General features: G+C 31.9%; 2 protein-coding genes across 4 annotated transcripts; both read right to left on the bottom strand.

Moving 5' to 3' along the window:
• Positions 1 to 1,622: 1,622 nt before the first annotated feature.
• LOC137806666 (Beta-glucosidase, GBA2 type family protein) lies at positions 1,623 to 13,710 on the bottom strand. Of its 3 annotated transcripts, XM_068606891.2 has the most exons (19): positions 13,593 to 13,710; positions 13,400 to 13,504; positions 12,935 to 12,991; positions 12,743 to 12,813; positions 11,675 to 11,774; positions 10,465 to 10,535; positions 10,253 to 10,353; positions 10,066 to 10,166; positions 9,926 to 9,979; positions 9,763 to 9,818; positions 9,594 to 9,632; positions 9,351 to 9,495; positions 8,469 to 8,650; positions 8,332 to 8,399; positions 8,041 to 8,113; positions 7,909 to 7,970; positions 6,836 to 7,763; positions 5,865 to 6,155; positions 1,623 to 2,065 (listed from the first exon to the last, which is right to left on the bottom strand). In XM_068606891.2, the coding sequence occupies exons 1-19, from the start codon at positions 13,620 to 13,622 to the stop codon at positions 1,789 to 1,791; spliced, it is 2,811 nt and encodes a 936-aa protein (XP_068462992.1). In that variant the 5' UTR covers positions 13,623 to 13,710; the 3' UTR covers positions 1,623 to 1,788. The 3 variants fall into 3 exon arrangements, with proteins under 3 accessions (XP_068462992.1, XP_068462994.1, XP_090156598.1); XM_068606893.1 differs by lacking the exon at positions 9,763 to 9,818 and having other exon boundaries at positions 13,593 to 13,650; XM_090300472.1 differs by lacking the exons at positions 9,763 to 9,818; positions 13,400 to 13,504; positions 13,593 to 13,710 and adding an exon at positions 13,095 to 13,207.
• Positions 13,711 to 14,586: 876 nt separating this feature from the next.
• LOC137806665 (plasminogen activator inhibitor) lies at positions 14,587 to 16,767 on the bottom strand. Its single transcript, XM_068606890.2, has 2 exons — positions 16,544 to 16,767; positions 14,587 to 16,168 (listed from the first exon to the last, which is right to left on the bottom strand). The coding sequence occupies exon 2, from the start codon at positions 15,942 to 15,944 to the stop codon at positions 14,808 to 14,810; it is 1,137 nt and encodes a 378-aa protein (XP_068462991.1). The 5' UTR covers positions 15,945 to 16,168; positions 16,544 to 16,767; the 3' UTR covers positions 14,587 to 14,807.
• Positions 16,768 to 20,673: the final 3,906 nt, after the last annotated feature.

Below are 20,673 nucleotides of genomic sequence, written 5' to 3'. Positions count from 1 at the left end.
TGTCACTCTTGTCATGAATGAGTATTTTTTGTTTGGAGTTGTTAAAATAACATTTTTCTTATCCATATCGTAGTAAATGATATAGTCTTAAGCTATTTAAATGAAGTATGGTCATAGCTTATTACGAAGTGGACTTTAAGCCTAACTCAACCCCATAAAACCGGCTCAATGGGGTGAGGTTTGCATCCACTTATATACAATGAAAGGCTCTAATCTCTAGTCGATGTGGGATCTCCAACATAGCTTTTCTTAAAATATATATCTAACCATTGAACTTTATTTTTTTTATAAAAAACTTTTGATTTTATTCTTTTAAAAATATTTTATATGATTTTTATTTCTCAAAAATTAGAATTTTAAACTTAATTAAATTTTAAATCTATGATAATTTTGAGTATTTTTAATTAAATTTCTATTAAAAGTTTTGTTTGATTGAGTTTCTAAAATTTTAATAGAATAGATTTTTTTTTAATAAGTATTTAATTGACGTCCTAAGTAACACTAGTACCAAGTAACCATGATTACTGTTTATGCATATTACCAATCAATAAGTTATTCCTCTACAATATTTTAAAAAATCCCCTAAAATGAATATTTATTATCTACCTTAAAATGAACTCTATGACCAAAAATAAAAATTTCAAATTTTGTAATGATGAAAATTATAGAAAAATAGTTGAGGATCTATAATAAGAATTCACATGCTTTATAGGGAACTAAAAGGAATACTTTTAAGTTTTAAAAGATAATAAATAAATAAATTTATAAGGACTTAAACAAAATCACACTTAATTTTTAGAAACTAAAAACATTCGAACCTAACTTTTTTACAAATAAAATAATAAATACATTACTTAATTGAATCTACTCTAAAAGTAACCCAATTATCTTATTTTAATTTTTTCTTTACCTGAATTATCTTGTTTGATTAATAATTTTAAATGGACCAACTAACCACATGGTAAAATAGTCATTTTAATTGAGGCAGCTACCTATATGGTAAAAGCATCTTCAATGGAAGCAATTGAGAAATGTGATGATCACTAAACATCTCTTATTCAGTTTTGCTTGGATAAAAGAATCTTAAGCCACACAATTCATAATTTTATAAATTGTATAACTATAATGCATAATAATATTTATTGTTGTTAAGAAACACTTGCTTTTAAAAACAACTTAATTTTTTTAAATAACTTCTAGTGTCACATTAAAATACTTCATAAAAAATGGTTGCAACTCCTAATGATCTATAATTGGAGATAATTTCAAGATTAAAACAACTAAAAAAATGTGTTAGGAATATGAAAGTAATAAAGATTTAAAAAATACTAAAATCAAATAGAATATTTTTACAAAGACACATTTAAGCCTTATTATTTTCTTTATCTCTTTTCTAAAATATATTTTATGTTTCTTTTTTATATTTTTCTTTGTGAAAGTAATGAAACCTTTTTCCTTTTTTAAACAAATATTTTTTTTTCAAACAAATATTTTATTTTCTTTTAATAGAAGAGACTAAGCATGACTAATGCTTTGATGCCTTAAACTAAAATATATTGCTGAATGAATAATTTTAAACCCTCCTACTTGATAAATATTAAACACATTGCATACTTTCAATATTTTCAAAACATTAAATACATTTTAACTTTTCATTCCATAATATATATATTGTGTATTTCAATGTATGTATATACATATATATGTGTATATATATGTATATTTGTGTATATAAACACATTTATATTTATAAATTCACATAAACAATCTAAAAAAAATGCATGTCTATTAGCACATCCTTTTGCAAGTAAAATCATATATAAGCTGAAATAGACTTGTACAATCTGTCTCCTCCTTTACCTTTAGAAGGCGAGCAACTTTCGAAAAACCATCATGATATCTGGACATAATATCTTCTTCTTTCATATCCAATATACACTCATATTGAGGGTGCTTTGTTCTTGATAATTCCCATTGCATTGCCCATATGGCTAAAGGGCGCATGTAACATAAAGATCTATATTCATCTTTAGTGGTCCACGCTTCAGGAGTTTGGAATGAATAACTGTTGATCAAGTAGAAGAGCTTAATTAGCTATTATCAAGAATACAAATACATGAAAAAGATGCTATCTATAAAGTCTTAGAGATTCATATGAACAAACTAGCGAATATTATATATTGGCATGAGTTAATCAGTAATTGCATGACCACCTTTATTCATTGCCTCAATATGAAACACATGACCACCTTTATTCATCTAATAGTTAGCCATAGTGCAGACAACCACATAAACACTGTACTAAGATATGACCAATAATTCCTAATGGCCTATGTTTATGTTAACAATTTAAGTGTGAGTTGGAAGTCTCACATTGGATAAAATTGCATAATATATAAGTAAAAAAAACCCACAAACTTATTATTTTAAGATTTTGGATTGAAGACAGTAGCTTGATCTTTTGCTTGGATTTGATCATGTCTCCCCTAAAAAAACCCTCAGTTTCGTAGATTTTTTCTACTTGTGATGAAATCAACATTGAGGAAGTTCTTTATAGCATTACATGGCAATTAGAAGATGGGAAGAACATCAACTTTCGGACGAAAGCCAAACTGTATGAGACAGGAAAGATGATCTTTCGTAAGCAAAAGGGTGTGCAATAGTTTCCAAGTGTAGTCTGTCCGAGGAGACTGTTAATCATATATTTTTTCACTGCCCTTTCTCTGTCAGATTGTGGAATGTCATTTCATCAAAATTCCTCAATGTTGTTATTCATGCTCTGCTCGCAGCTGCAAGATTAGCTTTTGAAAAAAATTCCATTCTCATTCACTGATAATTTACCCCTCTAGCGTCAATTTATTTCTGCCAAACCATATTCCATTAATAATACCAATCATAGGAGCTGGGATAATGGTCCTGATCTCATCACTCCATCTTCAATTTATAACAGACCAAATAGATCCAAGAGAGAAGAGTGATCAATAGGAATCTTGATAAATTGGCAAAGCCAATTCTACAATAAGGCAGAAAAAGAGCAGTGAAAAAAATATATGTTTAACAATTTCTTCATACTAACTATACCGTGCAAAAGATCCTCGGTTGGCTGTTTGTTACTTACCAACCTCCATTCAGAGAATAATTGTCACATTGAGAGCGTATGTGTTTAGTCCAAGCCATGATCTATCCATTGTTTTTTATGTACTTGTATGAATGTCACAATAAGAGCATACCCTCCGTGGTGTTTTCCCATGTCATACAGTCTTGGCCTTCACCAAAGGGAATAAAAATTCTACTAACCTCAACAACCAGCTCAAAATGGTTTTGTATCAAAAGACCAGGAAAATTCCATATATGATTACTGTATGGAGGTTGGTATGTAACAAACTACCAACTGATGATCTTTCAAAAGCGAAAGAGTATACAGTAGTTTGTTTCCATGTGTAGTCAATCAAAGATTTTGTTGTATTGTACATCCTAGGAAATTCATCAAGGTTATTTAGGTCAGCTGAAGACCTTCAATTAATAATAAATGTAACACTAATGGGGCAGCTGCTTGGGCAGGAAATTCTAGAAATAATTTGGCGACTTCTTTGGTATGCTTTGCTGCTCCACTTGGTGATAAGGATACCTTTTAATGCTGAAATTAAGGGTGCAATTTAAGCCATTGAAGTTTCTTATAACAGAGGGTGATTTCAATTTTGGCTGGAATGTGATTTTCTATTGATAGTTAAAGCATTTTCAGATATATCTTTGGTTCCTTGGAAATTAAGAAACAGGTGGAAAATTTGTCTTGAGCCAATCAACCATGTGTATTGTAGGGCTTCACAAATTTTCAGAAAGGGAAATAGTTGTGCTTGTAGACTTGTTGCATTTGAGATCCATGTTATGTTAGGCAAGATAATTTTAGAGAACATTTTGGTCTATCAAACTACAATTTCTAATGTTTTATCCAGTTTGGTTTTGTTTGCTTTATTTCTTTGATACTTTGGTGTGTTGCAAATACAGGTTGAGGTGCAACCTGGTTGGGATTGCAGTCTTGCATAGGGATTATTTTGCACACCTACTTTTATTGAAATAAACATGTGAAAATTCACGTGGAAACTTGACTGACTAGCAAGGGCATTTCAAAGGATTCCGCTAATCTTTTGGAGGCCCAATTGTTGAATTGCTCACAATATAAGAAGACTATGTTGATTACGTGCACAACATGTTTGGAGTATTAAACTAAAATAATATTATTATTTTACTTCAAGTAGGATTTTGAACTCAGAAGAGTTAGAAAGTATCTACTTAACCACTGGGACAAATGATCCTTCTTAAAGTATAAGGATTGTATTTTCATTTTTTATTTACTTACAAACGAGACAAGACCTATAACTAAATTTGTATTTATATATTTTTTGGAAATCAGAATGATAATGAATATTTTGGCAATTTAAGAGAGAATATTTCTCTGCTAGATTTTTTCCTTGCATCTTGCGATCTTATCAAGAATCCACCAATTCTTGTGGCAATCATCCTTAGGCTTATCAAACTTTGTTTGTGGCGCCTTCTTCTATCCAAGTTTTCATTAATACTATTTTTAATTGATTCCGTTCCGTAACCCTAAATTCCTATTTCCATTGTTAGTTCTATTTGGGAATCATATCAGCAATACAGCCAATTAAGACACTGGAGGAAGAACTAAGAAGACTATTTTGATAGTACGGTTGGGAATGCATGCATGCAAGTCACTTAATATGGAGAAATAAAGAGGAAGAGGATGTGTGAACTGGAATCAGAATCCTTCTGACATACTAGGCTCTAGAATAACTAGATTTGTACTTTTCTATCTTTTCCTCATACTATTGGATGCACCCGTCATAATTAGTCCTGAATCACCTTCCTCAAACCTTATTCTATAGGGGCTTAATTACTCTTTTAGTTCTTATATTAAGGAGCACAAGTCAATTTCGTCCCTATGTTTTTAAAATTTTCAATGTGCTCCCAACTTTTTTTAAAATGATTCAATATGGTCCTTTCTAATGGATTGTTTTCAACGACGTTAAGTAAGTGATGACTTGCCACACAAAGTGGTACACCTGTACAGTTTTACTTGGAACACGTCATTTTACGCTCCACCCTCTACACTTGCAACCAAAAAAGAGCATAAACCAGTCCCAGATACAAAAGGAATCAAACTCGTCCATAGACATTATCCAAACCCACCTTTTCCTCCAACAAAATCAACTTTAGGCAAATACTTAGAAGAAACAAGCACTTACAGAGAATTGGGTCAACCAAATTTTCCTAAGAGCCTCTCTGGCAACCCAGTTCTAGTCCACATAGTATCCAGAAGACGACACACAATGAGGTAGGTAGGGGAAAGAGAGGAAGAGGGGTTAGGGTTTTGAGGATAAGAGGGATAATGGGTAGTTTGAGATGGTGGATTAGCATATAATGAGGGAGGTTGGGGGAAAGAGAGGAAGAGGGGTTAGGGTTTTGAGGATAAGAGGGGGTAATGGGTAGTCTGAGATGGTAGAGGAGCATACAATGAGGAAGGTTGGGGGAAATAGAGGAGTGGGTTTTCAATTTGCAGCCCTAATGAAACTGTACAGGTGTGCCAAACAAAAATTGTACAGGTGTACCACTCTGTGTGCCAAGTCATCACCCACTTAGCACCGTTAAAACAATCTAATAGAGGGGACCACATTGAATAATTTTTAAAAAAGTTGGGACCACATTGAACATTATAATGCAGTCAATAACTTCTCATTATTTTTGGGTTGATTTCTGCTGGTACCTATCAAGATGCAACTTAATATAAACTTCAGACTGTAACTTATCACAAGTACCACTAAGAGAACAGTATATAATATCTTTACCCGAGTCCATTGTCGGACCATGCAGTTTCATATACTCCACCAGCAGTTTGAAATGCCATGTCAATCATATTTTGTTGGATCATTGTTGCAGCTAAGGCATATGTGACCCCTGACCATATTTCCCGAGATTGCATTGTAGACATGTCAATCTTTCCATCAGGTAACATCCCATTTACAGCACCGCGCCTCCCATCCTCTACTTTCATAACATTGTAATCATAAACCATTTGAAGTGCGCTTCTACTTTTCTTTTCTTCTACAATGGGCGAAAGACCACATGCTCTAGCATACCTGCAAAGCAAGAAATAAACAGTTCGAATAGCATTTTAGTGTTGGCAAGATGAATCTCCATGTGAGTTATAATTGAGGAAAACTGCAGAATTTAAACTGTTTAGAGAACTATGACATTGTTCAGATGCTTGCATTTTCTTCTTATAAAGTTTAGATTCAGAAGCTTTGCTTGTATGTGACATCTGACAAGACAACAGCCACAGTCTTTTCCTACCAAGATGCCATTGCACTCTTTCAAAATTTAAATTTTTAGGGAGACCAATTAGATATGAATCTTTTTTAATGATTTCACTCCAAATTTTTCTTGTTCTTCCTCTACCAATAAGTCAACTCTTCTAATAATAGGCTTGCTGGCTTTATTTAAGTCAACACCCCAAGAAATTAATGGGCCTAATATGTGAGTTTGTGTGTTATAAAGTGAGTGCTGATCTCTTTAAATTAGATGAAATTCTAAGAATCCTTAAAGAAATCATGTTGGTTTTTCAACCACTCTATATGACAAACTTACATGGTGATTATAGTGTACCACAAAGCTATGTCACAATGAAAATGCATGCAAAATTTTAGTAATTTCCTTGGTTTCTAATTCAAGTTTTAATGGATCACTGCACCATAAAACTACTTGGTAGTACTAATGTAAATAAGGGTACCAAATAGTTTCCAAAAGACAAAATACTGACCATTGACCAGCTAATTGATCAGCTTGAATTGATGAACTCGAACTCCCACCACTGCTATCATAATTGAAGTAAGAACCATTCCATAACTTTTCATATACAGCCTTTGCCTTTTGAAACTTCAGCCAAAAGTAATCTTCCGAACCCTTGTCACCAACTTCATGTGCCAGTGCTGATGCAGCCTGAAGTGCTGCTACCCACAGTCCACCACTATATGCACTCACACCAGACACGGACCATGTGTCATAAGTTTGATCCGGGAAGCCCTCATTCTCAATCATTCCATCACCATTCTTGTCAAATTGGTCCATATAAGCAATTGCAATATAAACAGCGGGCCACACAGCTTGTGCAAACTTCTTGTCACCAGTGACAACTACATCCCTATAAATCTGAAGAACAAATTTTGGATTCAAGTCTTTCCACCTATCTGTGTTATAAAGATTATAGCCATTTACTTCAAACCATGGATCATTGAGTCCAATATCATGAGGAACAGCACCGAGAACCTTTCTCGGTGCCCATTGGCCATTAAATAGAAGTTTCATCTTACTAGGGTCATGCATCAGTACTGCTGCAGCAAAGTCTCTTTGGATGCTGAGTTCAAGTTTTGGGAATAGCATGACTAGTGAAAAAGAAGCGTAAAAATGGACATCATAGGTATTCCACATTTTATACTCAATGCCTTCAAGATAAAGAAACTGACCAATGTTTTCTTCCCCTTCTTGGAGCAGATTTACTCCGTATGCAGACTTTGATGCAGGTGGAGAGTGTGCTTGCTCAGCTACTGAGGCAAACATTTCAAGAATGTTGATAGCAGTGTCATTTTGATGTGATAAATTATTGGTATTCTCTAAACGAGATATGAGTCCATCCAAGGAAAATTTTCTTTCTCCTGTATTAACTAAGCTATTTACAGGAAGTGAACCATCTGCAAAAGAGAAAGAAAAAAACAATGACGAATTGACAATGGTAGTAACACACTATCATGCACGCAGGGATTGCAAGAATTTCAAAGGAAAATAGACCAGACTTATTAGCTGATAAAATAAAAAAAATTTAGAAGCCAAAGATACCTGTCCAAATTGTCCCCCCAGAATTCAAATAGTAAAGTTCATTCAAAAGGGTAGTTGGGTACCTGCACAGAACTCTGAAAATGTCAGATTTTGATTGTAGGAGCAGGTTAGTGATAAGGAATTGAAGATTACCATTCAGGTAGTCTCTTGTCCTCTAGTATTGGTCTTTGCCAATCATCAATCTGGGTCTCCCATTGGCAATGTTCTATGGAACAAATTCATAGAAGTTTCAATTAAGTAATTTATGGTATTAACAATCACGGATGAGATATGCCTCTGCATGGGATTTTGCAACAAAAGTAATGTCCTCATCTAAATTAAGAAAAACCATACCCATAACATAATCTAGTTTTCCAGAAATCTAACTATAGATATAGTGATTATGGGAATCAAATTTAGATGGAGTTCGGCAAAGAATATTACCAATAATAGCATCATGTGCAATATCTGCAGCAGCATCTCCATGAGTACCATAGAATTTAGTGTAACGTCTGCAAACCAAGTTTTTTAGTTAGTTGTGTAACGTCATCAAACAAGTTTTCTACCATAGTATCGCCTACCTGTAATATGTCCTTCCTTCGGGAAACTTGACTTCAGGGCAGTCCCATGCCAATGAAAATGTTACAATTCGCTCAGCATCAGGGGGAACGGTCACAGTTGCTGCAATGGCTGCTCCAATAGATGATCCTGGTTCTGAGGGCGTAGCAGTTTCAGCAAAATTCAGATGGTCAAACGACCCATGCTGAAAAGAAAAATGGTACCATAATGCAATTTAGTCAAATGTTATGTAGTGTGTACGGATGACAGCAAGTTTAATATCCTCTAAGTTGTACCATTTTGAATGAGCATCATTAAGTCAACGACTAAAGAAAAAGTTCTCATATTTCATCATTAATGTTTCTTGAGGGAACAAAGCACACATAAATTCCATTATCACTCTGAATACAGGAAAAGAGCAAGGTAAACAGAAAGGACAGATACTATCTGCATCATCCTTATATTCATTTAATCAGTTCAACCATTAGCAGTAATATGATTTTAGTTTCTTGACAGTCTTCAAACTTTATACAGGCTTGCATCATATGCATTGTTCCAAAGCCAATATATATTTCAGCAATTGTAAATCCATAGTTACAACAGCCAAACCTATGAATGAATAGGAGGCATGGGAAATTAACAAATAAGGGCCAAGAAGTGATTCTTTAAGCTTGAAATATCCTTTTAGAATTATGTTCAAAGAGATTCAAGTATTGATAATTATCAGAATGGAGAACAATAAACTCAGACATCCAAAAGCAAAGGAAACTCCAAACAGTTGCTTTAAGAAATTCTTACAGCACAATGATTAGCTTTATGTGTTACAAAACAGCATGAAGGAAAATAAAACGTTGAACAAAAAGTTTCAAAAAAATATTTTTGAAATTTGAAAGCAGATATCTAACCTGTTTAACTTCATGCCACATGTCTTTGGCTGAGATACCATTATAAGAACCAGATACAACAAAGACCGGGCACTCTGAGATATGAACATATTCAGTCTCTTCTGCTGCAATTGCAAATGTGACTGGAGATCTCTCATTTGCTGTCCTGTATGTTTAATATATCACAACAACAATTATTTGATAAAAACTAATTGTTTTCCTTTTCATTTTTTGGTCAAAAAGAGTGTAGCAAGCTCTACTTACTTATGATGTAGAAGCACGGCATGAACCCCATCATTCAACCTATATCAGAAGATAATATGTATTGTCAATATTAGAATAAACTATTGACGGGCTTGGGGGAGAGAGGGAGTGAATCAAATTGGCTCATCTGCATGCATAAAGAAAGCAAACCAACTGACTATTTTCTTACATTTTCTTTGAATTAAAGTGGTTCCCAGTAAATTCAGAAATTCCTCCAACAGAATTCTGAAGCACACAGCAATTTGTTTGCACTCAGAGCCCCCAACAAAAGAATAGAGTACTAAAAACCAAAAGATGGTAACAGTAATGGCCAACATAAAAGCATCACTTACTGTCCATGTGAAAAGCAGGGTAACATCTGCTGTCGTCTTACCTAAATTCTTCAGCTGCATAAATGAAATTCTCTGCTTATTATTAACTTTATAAGCATAAAAGTCCAACAAAAAGTTACATGGAAGTCACCATTGCCTACCGTGAAAGTGAAAACTGTTACAGGAAAACTGCTCTCCTTGTAATTATGAGGTATAACAGGTGAAATCTGATGACATGTTATTCTCAAAGCTGGGTCAGGTTCTGTATTTGAACAGAAAAGTTGATAGATGTAAGAGATAGAGGTGTACAATAATGGAATCGAAACTATGCCAACTAGCCTAGCTTACCCTCGTATATTGTCCAAGCCCTTGGGTACAATGCATGATATGTGGAACTGTTTCCATTTATATTCCAATCCCATGATTCAATCCCTGACACTGGATTTTGTCTGAATGAAATTCATGCATACTTTTTTAAATTATATTCAAAGAATTTAAATCTGCCATTCAAAATAATTAATTAGAGACCGTTAAGTTACGAGCAATCTATAAAGACTTACTTTATTATCTCTTGCTTCCCAGGGCAAAGTACACTACAATATTTTTCACCACTTGGACGTGAAACAAAAACCTGAGATAACAGTCTTTCTTATGTCAGAAAAGATAATATTATTTGCAGTATGAAGTAAAGAAAATATAATTAAATATGAATGTCTCTTTTTTGTTTAACAAATCATTACAGACAAAATAATTTGTAAGAGATACTTGAACTTCAAGAAAGACTAATCCAGAAACTTGAGTTTAACTCATTCATAACCACATTCCATGCTAGAAATGTCAATATACAGATGACTAAAAGACATTCTTGGATTTAAGGGTAACCAGTTAATTGACACGATATAAACAGCCAGGTTAACCAAAATACTATAGCACTAAATCCTTAATTACAACCCCAAATTTTGTCATTGTGTTCAGTGCAGATTGGAGACAACTGTTTAGTGTCCGCGTCAGGTAGTTATGCACATCAGGTACTGCACACGTTCTTTCTGTCCACATTTCAAGCATAGGCCTTTTATGAGGAGATTATCATATAAAAACAGTGGTCAAACTTTTCCTTAATAGTTTATCCTTTAAGGCAGTGGTACTTATGTAAGTATTATGCTCAAAATGGGAACAAACCACCTCCTAAGACACAAACGAATGCTTATTTCTTCCATTACCAAGAATAGAATCTATTTAAAAAGATTTTAGGGAAAAAATCAAAAGTAGTATGAAAGGTAAAGAAGAAACGGGAGAGACACATAGATGTTACTCACAAAACATTATGATATCACAGCCTGCATTATAACTATAATGTGCATTGTTGATAAACAATTCAATTTCTTTCATTACGAAGAAATAGAATCTATTTAAAAAGATTTAGGGGAAAAATAAAAAGTAGTGTGAAAGGTAAAGAAGAAACGGGAGAGACACATAGATGTTACTCACAAAACATTATGATATCACAGCCTGCATTATAACTATAATGTGCATTGTTGATAAACAATTCAATTTACTGAACTTGTAAAAAAGATTGGACATTTTTTGCTCATCACAGTGTGAATAAACATCACAGTGTTATATTGACATGCAAATTCTGGCATCATTGTATCTAAGGTCTGAATATCAATTTCAAATTTCAAGGGAATACAGTCAATGTCAGACTGCTAGAAATGTTTAAAAGAAAGCAACAAGGTATCTTCCTGATCATACAGAATGAGTAAAACTTACAGAAAACTGATTTGCTAAAACTGGTTTCTCTTCACATATTACAGGGAATAGTTGCCAACGCTGAAATTCACCTCTGAAACTTCTTCCAATACTTCCTGCTCTGTACATCAGTTTGTCAAAATCAAAACAAAAAAATGCATATTATTTACACAAATTATCCAAAATGTTCTGGATATGCTGAAATCAAGCAAATATAAATTGGATACTAATGATGCTGTTAACATTATAATATCCAGGTTGTTTTAGTAGCCTGCTGAGTTATTTCCATAAATATGCTGTAAATTTTTGTAACGTGGCCCTATAATTTCTCCCTTGTACAATTACTAAATTACTATTTAATGAGCAAAGCCTAAATAGGGAGAGTAGTGTTTTTTCCCAAAAGCACACTCTTGATATTACCAAGATGACTCGTGTGTGTGTGTGTTTGACAATATGTAATGTGATTGTAACTTATTATATGATTGATATGATTAGAAATAAAAATATACCTACCAACATTTTAAAAACAAATCCAATTTGCACATGCGGTGATAGCAAGATAATAAGTAACACATTTTCCACGCACAAATGCACATGTTTCATACTACAGCTACAATATTTCAAACCAAAATTCGTAACCTAATTAGTTGAGGTAACATTAAAAGGCTCATGTCACAAGGATGGTCAACTTAATCTTGTGCTTATCTTTTGGCTTGAGCACATGGAAAAGATATGTTACTTAATTAAAGATTGAAGATTTACACAATAGCTCATATTTATAGAGAAGGAAAATAAATGTGCATATTGCATCGCGTGGTATTAGAAACTTGGGTAGCTTTTGGTGGGTTGGGATTCCATTGTTTCTCGAGATGTCTTCAGAGACCATTTTGGCGTGGCCCCCCACTTTTGTTTGTATTGTTTCTTTATTTTTTTTAAATAATATTTCGGTATACATACTGCATACGATTGTTACTGGCTAGAATGTGAGGCTACTTGGAATTGTTGTCAGTATAGTGATGTTTTTGCATACTTGTTTCATAAAGAAAAAGAAAAAAAAAATACTAAAAAAAAGAAAAAAAAAATACTTACCCAATACCTCCCAAAGGAACACCATGACAAAATGTCACGCTACGCTTGGCAAAAGGATCAATTACTCCAATCTGCAAGAAAGATAGAAGCAACAAATAAACGCAGAAAACAGTCAGAGAAAACTAATCATAGATGGATTCTTCACATCACTAATCGGTATACGATGAAAATTTATAGATAAAATAAGATTACCCTTCCTTTGGCAGCTTCTTCCCGACAATGACGCCATAATCGATAACCAATTGGAGCCTACCAAATCAAAGAATAGCCTCGTCAAATTCCTGAAGCTCCTTATTTTTAATATAATGCAAACATAGGTGAAGAAAAACGACACAGTTGATATATCATATACCCAATAGGGATAACATTGCAGAGCATCAAAGCATATGAAAGGGGAGGTGACACTGAAGGGTCTTGTCCTAAAGCAGAAATCAAGAACTGAGTCCCTTAGATTTAAATTGTCTTAAAGGGTAGGGTTGTATGAGATATCAACATTTTATAAATATTTGAGAGAAGTTGAGTATGATTAGATAAATTGAAGTCAAAGAAGAAGAAAAATGTTGGAAGTGAGATAAGCAATAAGGAGAAGTTGATGAGATGCAGAATGAAGAATCATGGTGCAATCTCTTGTAACCAATGTTGCATGAATAGGATTACCAGATGAACAATCTCCTTTAAACATAAGGAGATTTCGGATGAAGCATTTCCATGGGAGTTTAATTTTCTGTGCCAGGTAAGTGCAGGAAGATTGGATGGATGAACCTTTGGCGATCATGAAACAAAAAAGAGATGTTAAAGAATGAATGAAGCATGATGAACAGCATGATGAGATGAGTAGTATAAGATGAACCTTGCTGTTAGAACTCTTATGGTCTTCCATCTTCACTTCCCTTGCTTTTCTTCGATATGGGATCCAATTGTGGTCTTCCCTCTCTATTTATACTTTAATTTTTTTTATAAGTGTGCACCTAATTAAACATTTTTAAAAATATTTAATGGTGTATCAGATGTAAATATATTAAAATTTATAGTTGTATTTTGTGAAGATTTAACTGTTAGATGAAATTTTTCAGTAATTTAACTAAGCTTATTCCCAAATTTAATTCAACGGTCCTTAATATATATTTATTTGACTGGTTTATAGTATAGTTGACCAAATTAATAAAATACTTTAAAGTGGTTTATCTTGAAAGATTCTAATTTATAAATTATAAACAACTTTATCTAACTTTAAATTTATTGAGTTTTTTATTAATATTTATTTCAATTTTATAAAAGTAATTAACTATTATATTATTTTTAATATTTGTAAGATTATTTTTCAATCTTTTATGTGATTTAAATTAAAAAATAACATTGTAAATTAAAGTAATTAATGTGTATGTGAAAATTATACATAAAAAAATAATGTGACACCAATTTTTATTATACATATTATATTTATATGTATCCTTTTATGCTTTATAAAACTAAATTGCAATTTTAGTCTCTCTTTAATTTTCAATCACTGACTTTTGTCTTCCATTTTTTTCCACTCTTGAGTTGTCTGTTTTGGAAAATTCATAATTTTGACTCGGTCATAAAATTGACTATATCTTTTTATATTTACAATATTTATTTATTTATATTACCTTGACAAATCGTTAAGTATTAAATATATCCATAGTAACTGTTATTAATCATCTTACTGGCCTAAAAATTAAAAATAATATATTAATATAGTTTTCAATTACAATTAATCACGAGGATTCCTGTGTAGTGAATGGAAATATTATGAAACTGATAAATGAAGATAATTAAAACAAAAAACTGAAGAAATCAAATTCAAGAAATAACCATGATAAAAAAAAAAAGAAGCCAAATGTATTCAATCATTTCATATATAAACTAAGAATTGGAGAAAATTGTGGAGATGGATGGTAGGTGAAAGAAATAAAAAATTAGAAACTAGAAATTCTAAAGCAAATTTGCTACAGCTGGAATTAGGAGACAAAAACACAAATTAGAGACTTGTTGAATCTAAAAGCCTATGCACTTGGTTTCCTTTGCCACAAAAAACTGATATTCAGCCAAAGAGATTCGTTTGGTTGGGAGAGAAGAGACTTAGTTCAACAAATGTACCATCCCTGTCCCTATCCCTTTCCAGTGTCTGAAATGAAATGGAACCACCTTTAGTTGATGCATCAGAATACCTGCTATTCCCCTCAACATCTTTATCTTCTTGATGACCCTGATTAGCAGCAATAAGAGACATGGTATCATTACAATCAACATTCAGTCTCCAAGCATCTAACTCTGCTAAATTCCCCAGGGCTAAACTATCTGCAACTGGACGATACACAAGCATACACATGCACACCCCAGCACAACACACAAGGGCAAGAAAACCCAAGAAAACAAAGGCTTCAAACATAAAATGCTCAGGTCCAGATAAAACAGATAAACCAAGGAAAAGAACCCTTAATGGAAGAAAACCTGAAACTGAGAGTATCAATGTGTAAATCCTCTTCTGCAAACCCTTATTAATAACTAACTTCAAAATCCTATTTCCAAGCCAAAAAAGGTAGGAGGTCAGGATAATGGCAAAAAGGCCAAGGAGAAGGGTACTGAGTAAAGGGTAAGTGCAGAGGGTTATGTCATGTTCTTTATCAATTGAAGAGGCAGCACCTGCACTTGTAAAATAATGAGGCAACTTTTCTCCAGAACCATTCTTATTCTTGTTTAACTGAGGTCCAACCAAAATGACAAAAAGTTGAAGAACAAAAATTGGGAAGCAGCAGAGCAGAATATAACCGGCTGTCTTCCCATTCCATTTTCTGTTCATAATTCCAGAGTCCAATGTCTGCAAGGGTGCACGGAGGAGAAACACGAGTGTGAGGAAGAGACACGGTTCTGCAAATCCCAGATTTGATACAATGTAGCATTTGCAGATGGTTTGCTGCCATTTTAAGTGCAGGCCACGTCCTAACAAACTTAGCCGAATAATCTCACCAAGACCCCACCAGATTGCAAACAAGATAAATGCTATTCTGATGATCCAAGGACCACTAAAATAACTGAGCTGAACAAAACCCCTACGATTAATGCGAGACCGAAAGTAAAACGAGTATGCAATGCACAACAAGCCCAGAAGAAGCAATATGGCTACTAAACAAATTGTGACCACACTGAATGCATCGGCAGCAATTCTCGTCAGGGGCATTACCCGAATTACAGCTTTCAAGCATGCTCTCTGATAGCATATGGATAAAAAAAGTCCTCTGATGTGATCGTTTCCTTTCCAGAATTGAACTGTAACTCGCTCAGTTCTCAGTATTAATAATAGAAGACAATGATGAAATACAGATCAGACATTCATTATGACTCCAACTGAACAACTAGCTTCCTTTCACCCATCTAGCTCAGAACATGTGTGTTGTTTAGTACCTAAGAAAAGAAAAGCGCATAAGTAAAATTGGAAACAAATTAACAACTGAACATAGAATTTAAAAGAGAAAAAAAAATGTTTGATGAAGAAGGCAACATATTTGCATGAATGACTGATAGGGGGTGAAGTTGAATAGAAGAAAGAGTAAAGGATGAACAGTAACTGGGTTTGGACATAAACTCGATTCTGACTCAGGCAAAGAGACATACAAAGCAATAACCAAGTAAGTAACGAATTAAGCAAGCGAATCTGAAACTTGGTTGGTTGAATAAAAATTGAAATGGGTTTGCATTAGAGTAAAAAATGGAAGAAAAAAGGAAAAGAAAAAGGGTGAAGAAGTAAGAAATGAGAGAAGGGAGGAATGAAGAACTTACGAAGGGATGAGGGTGTTGGATTTGATGGATCTTGACGATGAGAGTGAAGGATGAAGAAGAAGTGAGAAATGAGAATCCAAAGACTCTCTATGTGTTGTGTTGTTCTGTTCCAAATTCCAAATCATACACACACATGTTGTCTCCAGCCTGTCTCCAGCTGTCTCACCACAACTCTTCCTTTTTTTTCTTAAATAAATACTATTTCTCATAATATGTCAGGCCACACTCAACCCACTTCCTACATTATATATATATTTATATTTTTTTAGTTTCATCATTTATATTTTAGTTCCTACATTATATATTATTAGTGTAAAAAATTCCAAATAATTTTCCTTTTAACTAAACCAACTAATACTATGAACAACTGGTACCCATATATCATACTCACTTCCTCTTATTTGTTAAATAAATAAATATTCAAAATACCATGCCTTCATGTGTAAAGTTAATACTATCATATTATCCAAGAAGTTATCTTGTTTCATATTGAATTTTAATTAGGTCCTATTCAAATTTTCCAATGTGGCTTATTTAGTTTTTGAATTGGACTAGGAGATGTGTAAATTTGTTCCAACTCCTCGTGTCCTCTACTAAAAGTGCATAATTTCCCTTTTTACACATGCAAGATTAATGTTTTGTTTGGATTAAAAATTTAATGTGTGACTTAAAAGATGTTTGAAATAAATTATGAAAAAAAAAGTGAGGTTAGAGAATTTTTAAATTTTTAAAAATGTTAAAAATATAAATTTACAAATTCATTAATATCTTTAAAAATAATTAAAAAGTAAAAATAAGAGGTATTTTTGTGTAAATGTTAATTAGAGTAGAAGTGGTAAAATTAAAATGACACCGAAATATTTTATTATTAAATTTAAAAGAGCATATAAATAGAAATTTTGTTATTGAGGGTTTCATTTTAAAAAAAACCACAAAGTTCTTAGTTATTTTCCTTTCCTCCTCTCCCTTCTCTCTAATATTCTGACTTCCTCGTTCATTAGTTCAACGATCAGAGTCCACCATCAGACTCCTGACAGTGAGTACTACGAGACTGCCCGATCAGAATCTCTAATAGAGTAAGTTCATTTTTGCGTTCAATCCAAATTTTATGGGTGCTCTCTAGTGTGATTTAGATCAAACTAAACTCTTTTCAATCAATCCAAATTTCCTGGGTGCTCTCTGGTGTGATTTAGATCAAACTAAACTCTTTTCGATCAATCCAAATTTTCTGGGTGCTCTGGTGTTATTTAGATCAAACTAAACTCTTTTCATTCAATCCAAATTTCCTGGGTGCTCTCTGGTGTGATTTAGATCAAACTAAACTCTTTTCGATCAATCCAAATATCCCGGGTGCTATCTGATGTGATTTAGATCAAACTAAACTGTTTTCGATCAATCCAAATTTACTGCGTACTTTCTGGTGTCATTTAGATCAAACTAAACTATTTTCGTTCAATCCAAATTTCCTGGGTGCTCTCTGGTGTAATTTAGATCAAACTAAAATATTTTCGATCAATCCAAAAGTACTGGATGCACTTTGGTGTCATTTAGCTCACACTAAAATATTTTCAATCAATCCAATTATGTATACACATATAGATATTACTATTATTATTATTTTAGCATAGTTTATTTTGGATTATTATTGTTAAATAACTTTTTGGATATATTTGGATTGTTAGAAAGTTTAAATTATATGTTATGATTGAATGGTGTATTGATGTGTTAAATGAAGTGTTAAATGAAGTGTACAATGATGTGAAAGTAAGATCAAGACATAGTATTTTCAGGAAAGGAAATACCGTGTTGAGATTGTTGTTAGGGTGTATTCATCTGTCAGGCCCGTAATGAGACTCTACTAATATAATAGAATCACATAGATGAAGTTATTCAGTTGGTGAGAGTCGATGGAGGTTCATATGACTTTGTCTGGGGTTTGAAAAATAATATGGTCTTTCAGGTGGTGCAGGTCTTAGGATTGTAATTTCAATACACGAGACTTCCGGAAGTAGAGTCAAGTGTCTATGTGAGATGAGTCAGTGGAAGTCTGACATGTGAAAGATGAATATTGAATTTTAATAGACACTTGATGATTTGAGAATTTGTATGAGACTTGATGATTTGAGAATTTATATGAGACTTGATGATTTATGTTTTATAAATTTCAAATTGAAATTTTATAGAATTTTGTTTTATATAGCTAGCTTACCTTATTTGTTTGTGTTGTTTCTTTGTCTGTGATGATCGTGTATTTACACGGGAACAGATAATGTTACAGGTAATAGAGCTCCTCCGTGAGAAGCTAGATGATGAAATTAGTTTATTTGAAATTTGACTATTTGTTTTAGATTTATGTAGATATTTAAAAGTCTTATGAAGAGAAATATGTTTTAAAATATTTTAAGAAAGGATTGTGGACATATTTACATTATGTTTATATATTCATTTTAATATTTTATATAGATTATAGTTTTTTTTAGATGTGAAAAAATATAAAAATGTTATATTCGGTATCGTTTAATAATTATTTTTGAAAAAAAATTCAAGTTATTTAACATTGTACAAACATCAAAGAGTTATTAATTAAATTTAAATATTAAAAATTGTAAATAAAGTTTGATTTTTTTTCACATAATCTATAAATGTGAAAATATTGACATAATCAATTATGGAACACTTATAAATATTGACATAATAGACGCGTATAAATATTGACATAATTTATTATCAACTAAAAGTATAAAAATAATTGATTATAATATATATATATATATATATATAAATATTGATATAATTGATTATTAACTTAAAAACAAGGATAATCGATTATACATATGTGAGATGAAAGAATTCAAAATTGATTAATGGATTATATTGTTACTTCGTAAACATGTTTTACAAATTATCACAATGCATAATGCCCTTTGTAACAGCTTAAAGAAAATGTGTGAAAAAGCTAAGATAACATGTAAATGGAATGCATCTAACTGTAAATTCGCTTATTTCTTCATTGATTGGAGAGATATGAAATCTATATTCGCACTCTTCCATCCATGCAAATCAAATATCCAAATGATGAACATCTCCATATTTTCATCCAATATTACAATAGAGCAGCAGATTCAAAGACACTGTAAGAAGAGAGATAACAAATCACCAACCCTTTTTTTATTAGTAATTTTTAAACTTCTTTCTCGCATTCATGTGGTGCTTAAGTGTTCTTATGTTGTGACAAAAATAAAATATTTCTTCCTCCATCTTCACATCTTTTTTCGATCCGTAATATAATTTTTTTTAATCATATTTTTGTTATCATTTACTTGAAATAATAAATTACATAGTTTATAATATGCATATTAGTTTATAGGGAACAAAACTATTATAATCTAGTACATAATTAAACTGTTTTGAATTACTTGATATGTAACATAATTACATAATTTTAAATTCTGAAACAAAATTATATAATTTTGTTCACGTAAATCAAAATATGATTATTTTAAATTATATAATCTAAATGTTAATATTCACTACTAGAAAATTATTAAATAAAAACCAATTTTAAAGATAAAAAATAATTAATTGCTATATTGACTAAATTAGATATTATTTTAGAGACAAAAAAATTATTGGTATCTAAATTAATTTCTATTATTGATAAATAGTTTCTAAATTGATATCTAATTAGCTACAAATTATTTAGATTTTAATTTATAAACTATTTATCAATAATAGAAACTAATTTAGATACCAATAATTTTTTAATTTTTAAAATAATATACTATTTAGTCAATATAGCAATTAATTATCTTGTTCTCTAAAATTATTAATTGATTTTCTTGTAGTGATTGTGAATAATTTTAAATTATATAATTCAAAAATATTCTAAATTATATATTCTAAAATATAGTTTTCAAATTAATTACGAGGTGTTATTGAAAAATAAAACACGTTTATGAAAAGTAGAAAGAAAAATTACGAGGGTCCAAATTTAGATAAAAAAAAACCTCAAAGATTTGTTTCACAACTCACTCACATTTATCTAACAAACATGAAACATTAATAATAATCAATTCTTATGCACGAGCGAGGGATTAATATATTTTAATTATTTTTCTACATTTTATAAT

Source organism: Phaseolus vulgaris, chromosome 3, assembly GCF_051622355.1.
Source record: "Phaseolus vulgaris cultivar YP4 chromosome 3, ASM5162235v1, whole genome shotgun sequence".
Taxonomy (NCBI): domain Eukaryota; kingdom Viridiplantae; phylum Streptophyta; class Magnoliopsida; order Fabales; family Fabaceae; genus Phaseolus; species Phaseolus vulgaris.
Note: the sequence above shows the minus strand (reverse complement) of the source record. Positions and strands in the feature narration are given on the sequence as shown.

Excerpts from the sequence above, each read along its gene's own strand:
- LOC137806665 (XM_068606890.2), bottom strand. The coding sequence starts at position 15,944 with ATGCCCCTGACGAGAATTGCTGCCGATGCATTCAGTGTGGTCACAATT.
- LOC137806666 (XM_068606891.2), bottom strand. The coding sequence starts at position 13,622 with ATGGAAGACCATAAGAGTTCTAACAGCAAG. Across the intron at positions 9,496-9,593 it reads GCCGTGCTTCTACATCATAA|GACAGCAAATGAGAGATCTC; the intron begins GTAAGTAGAGCT and ends TTAAACATACAG. Across the intron at positions 8,114-8,331 it reads TGCACATGATGCTATTATTG|AACATTGCCAATGGGAGACC; the intron begins GTAATATTCTTT and ends TTTGTTCCATAG.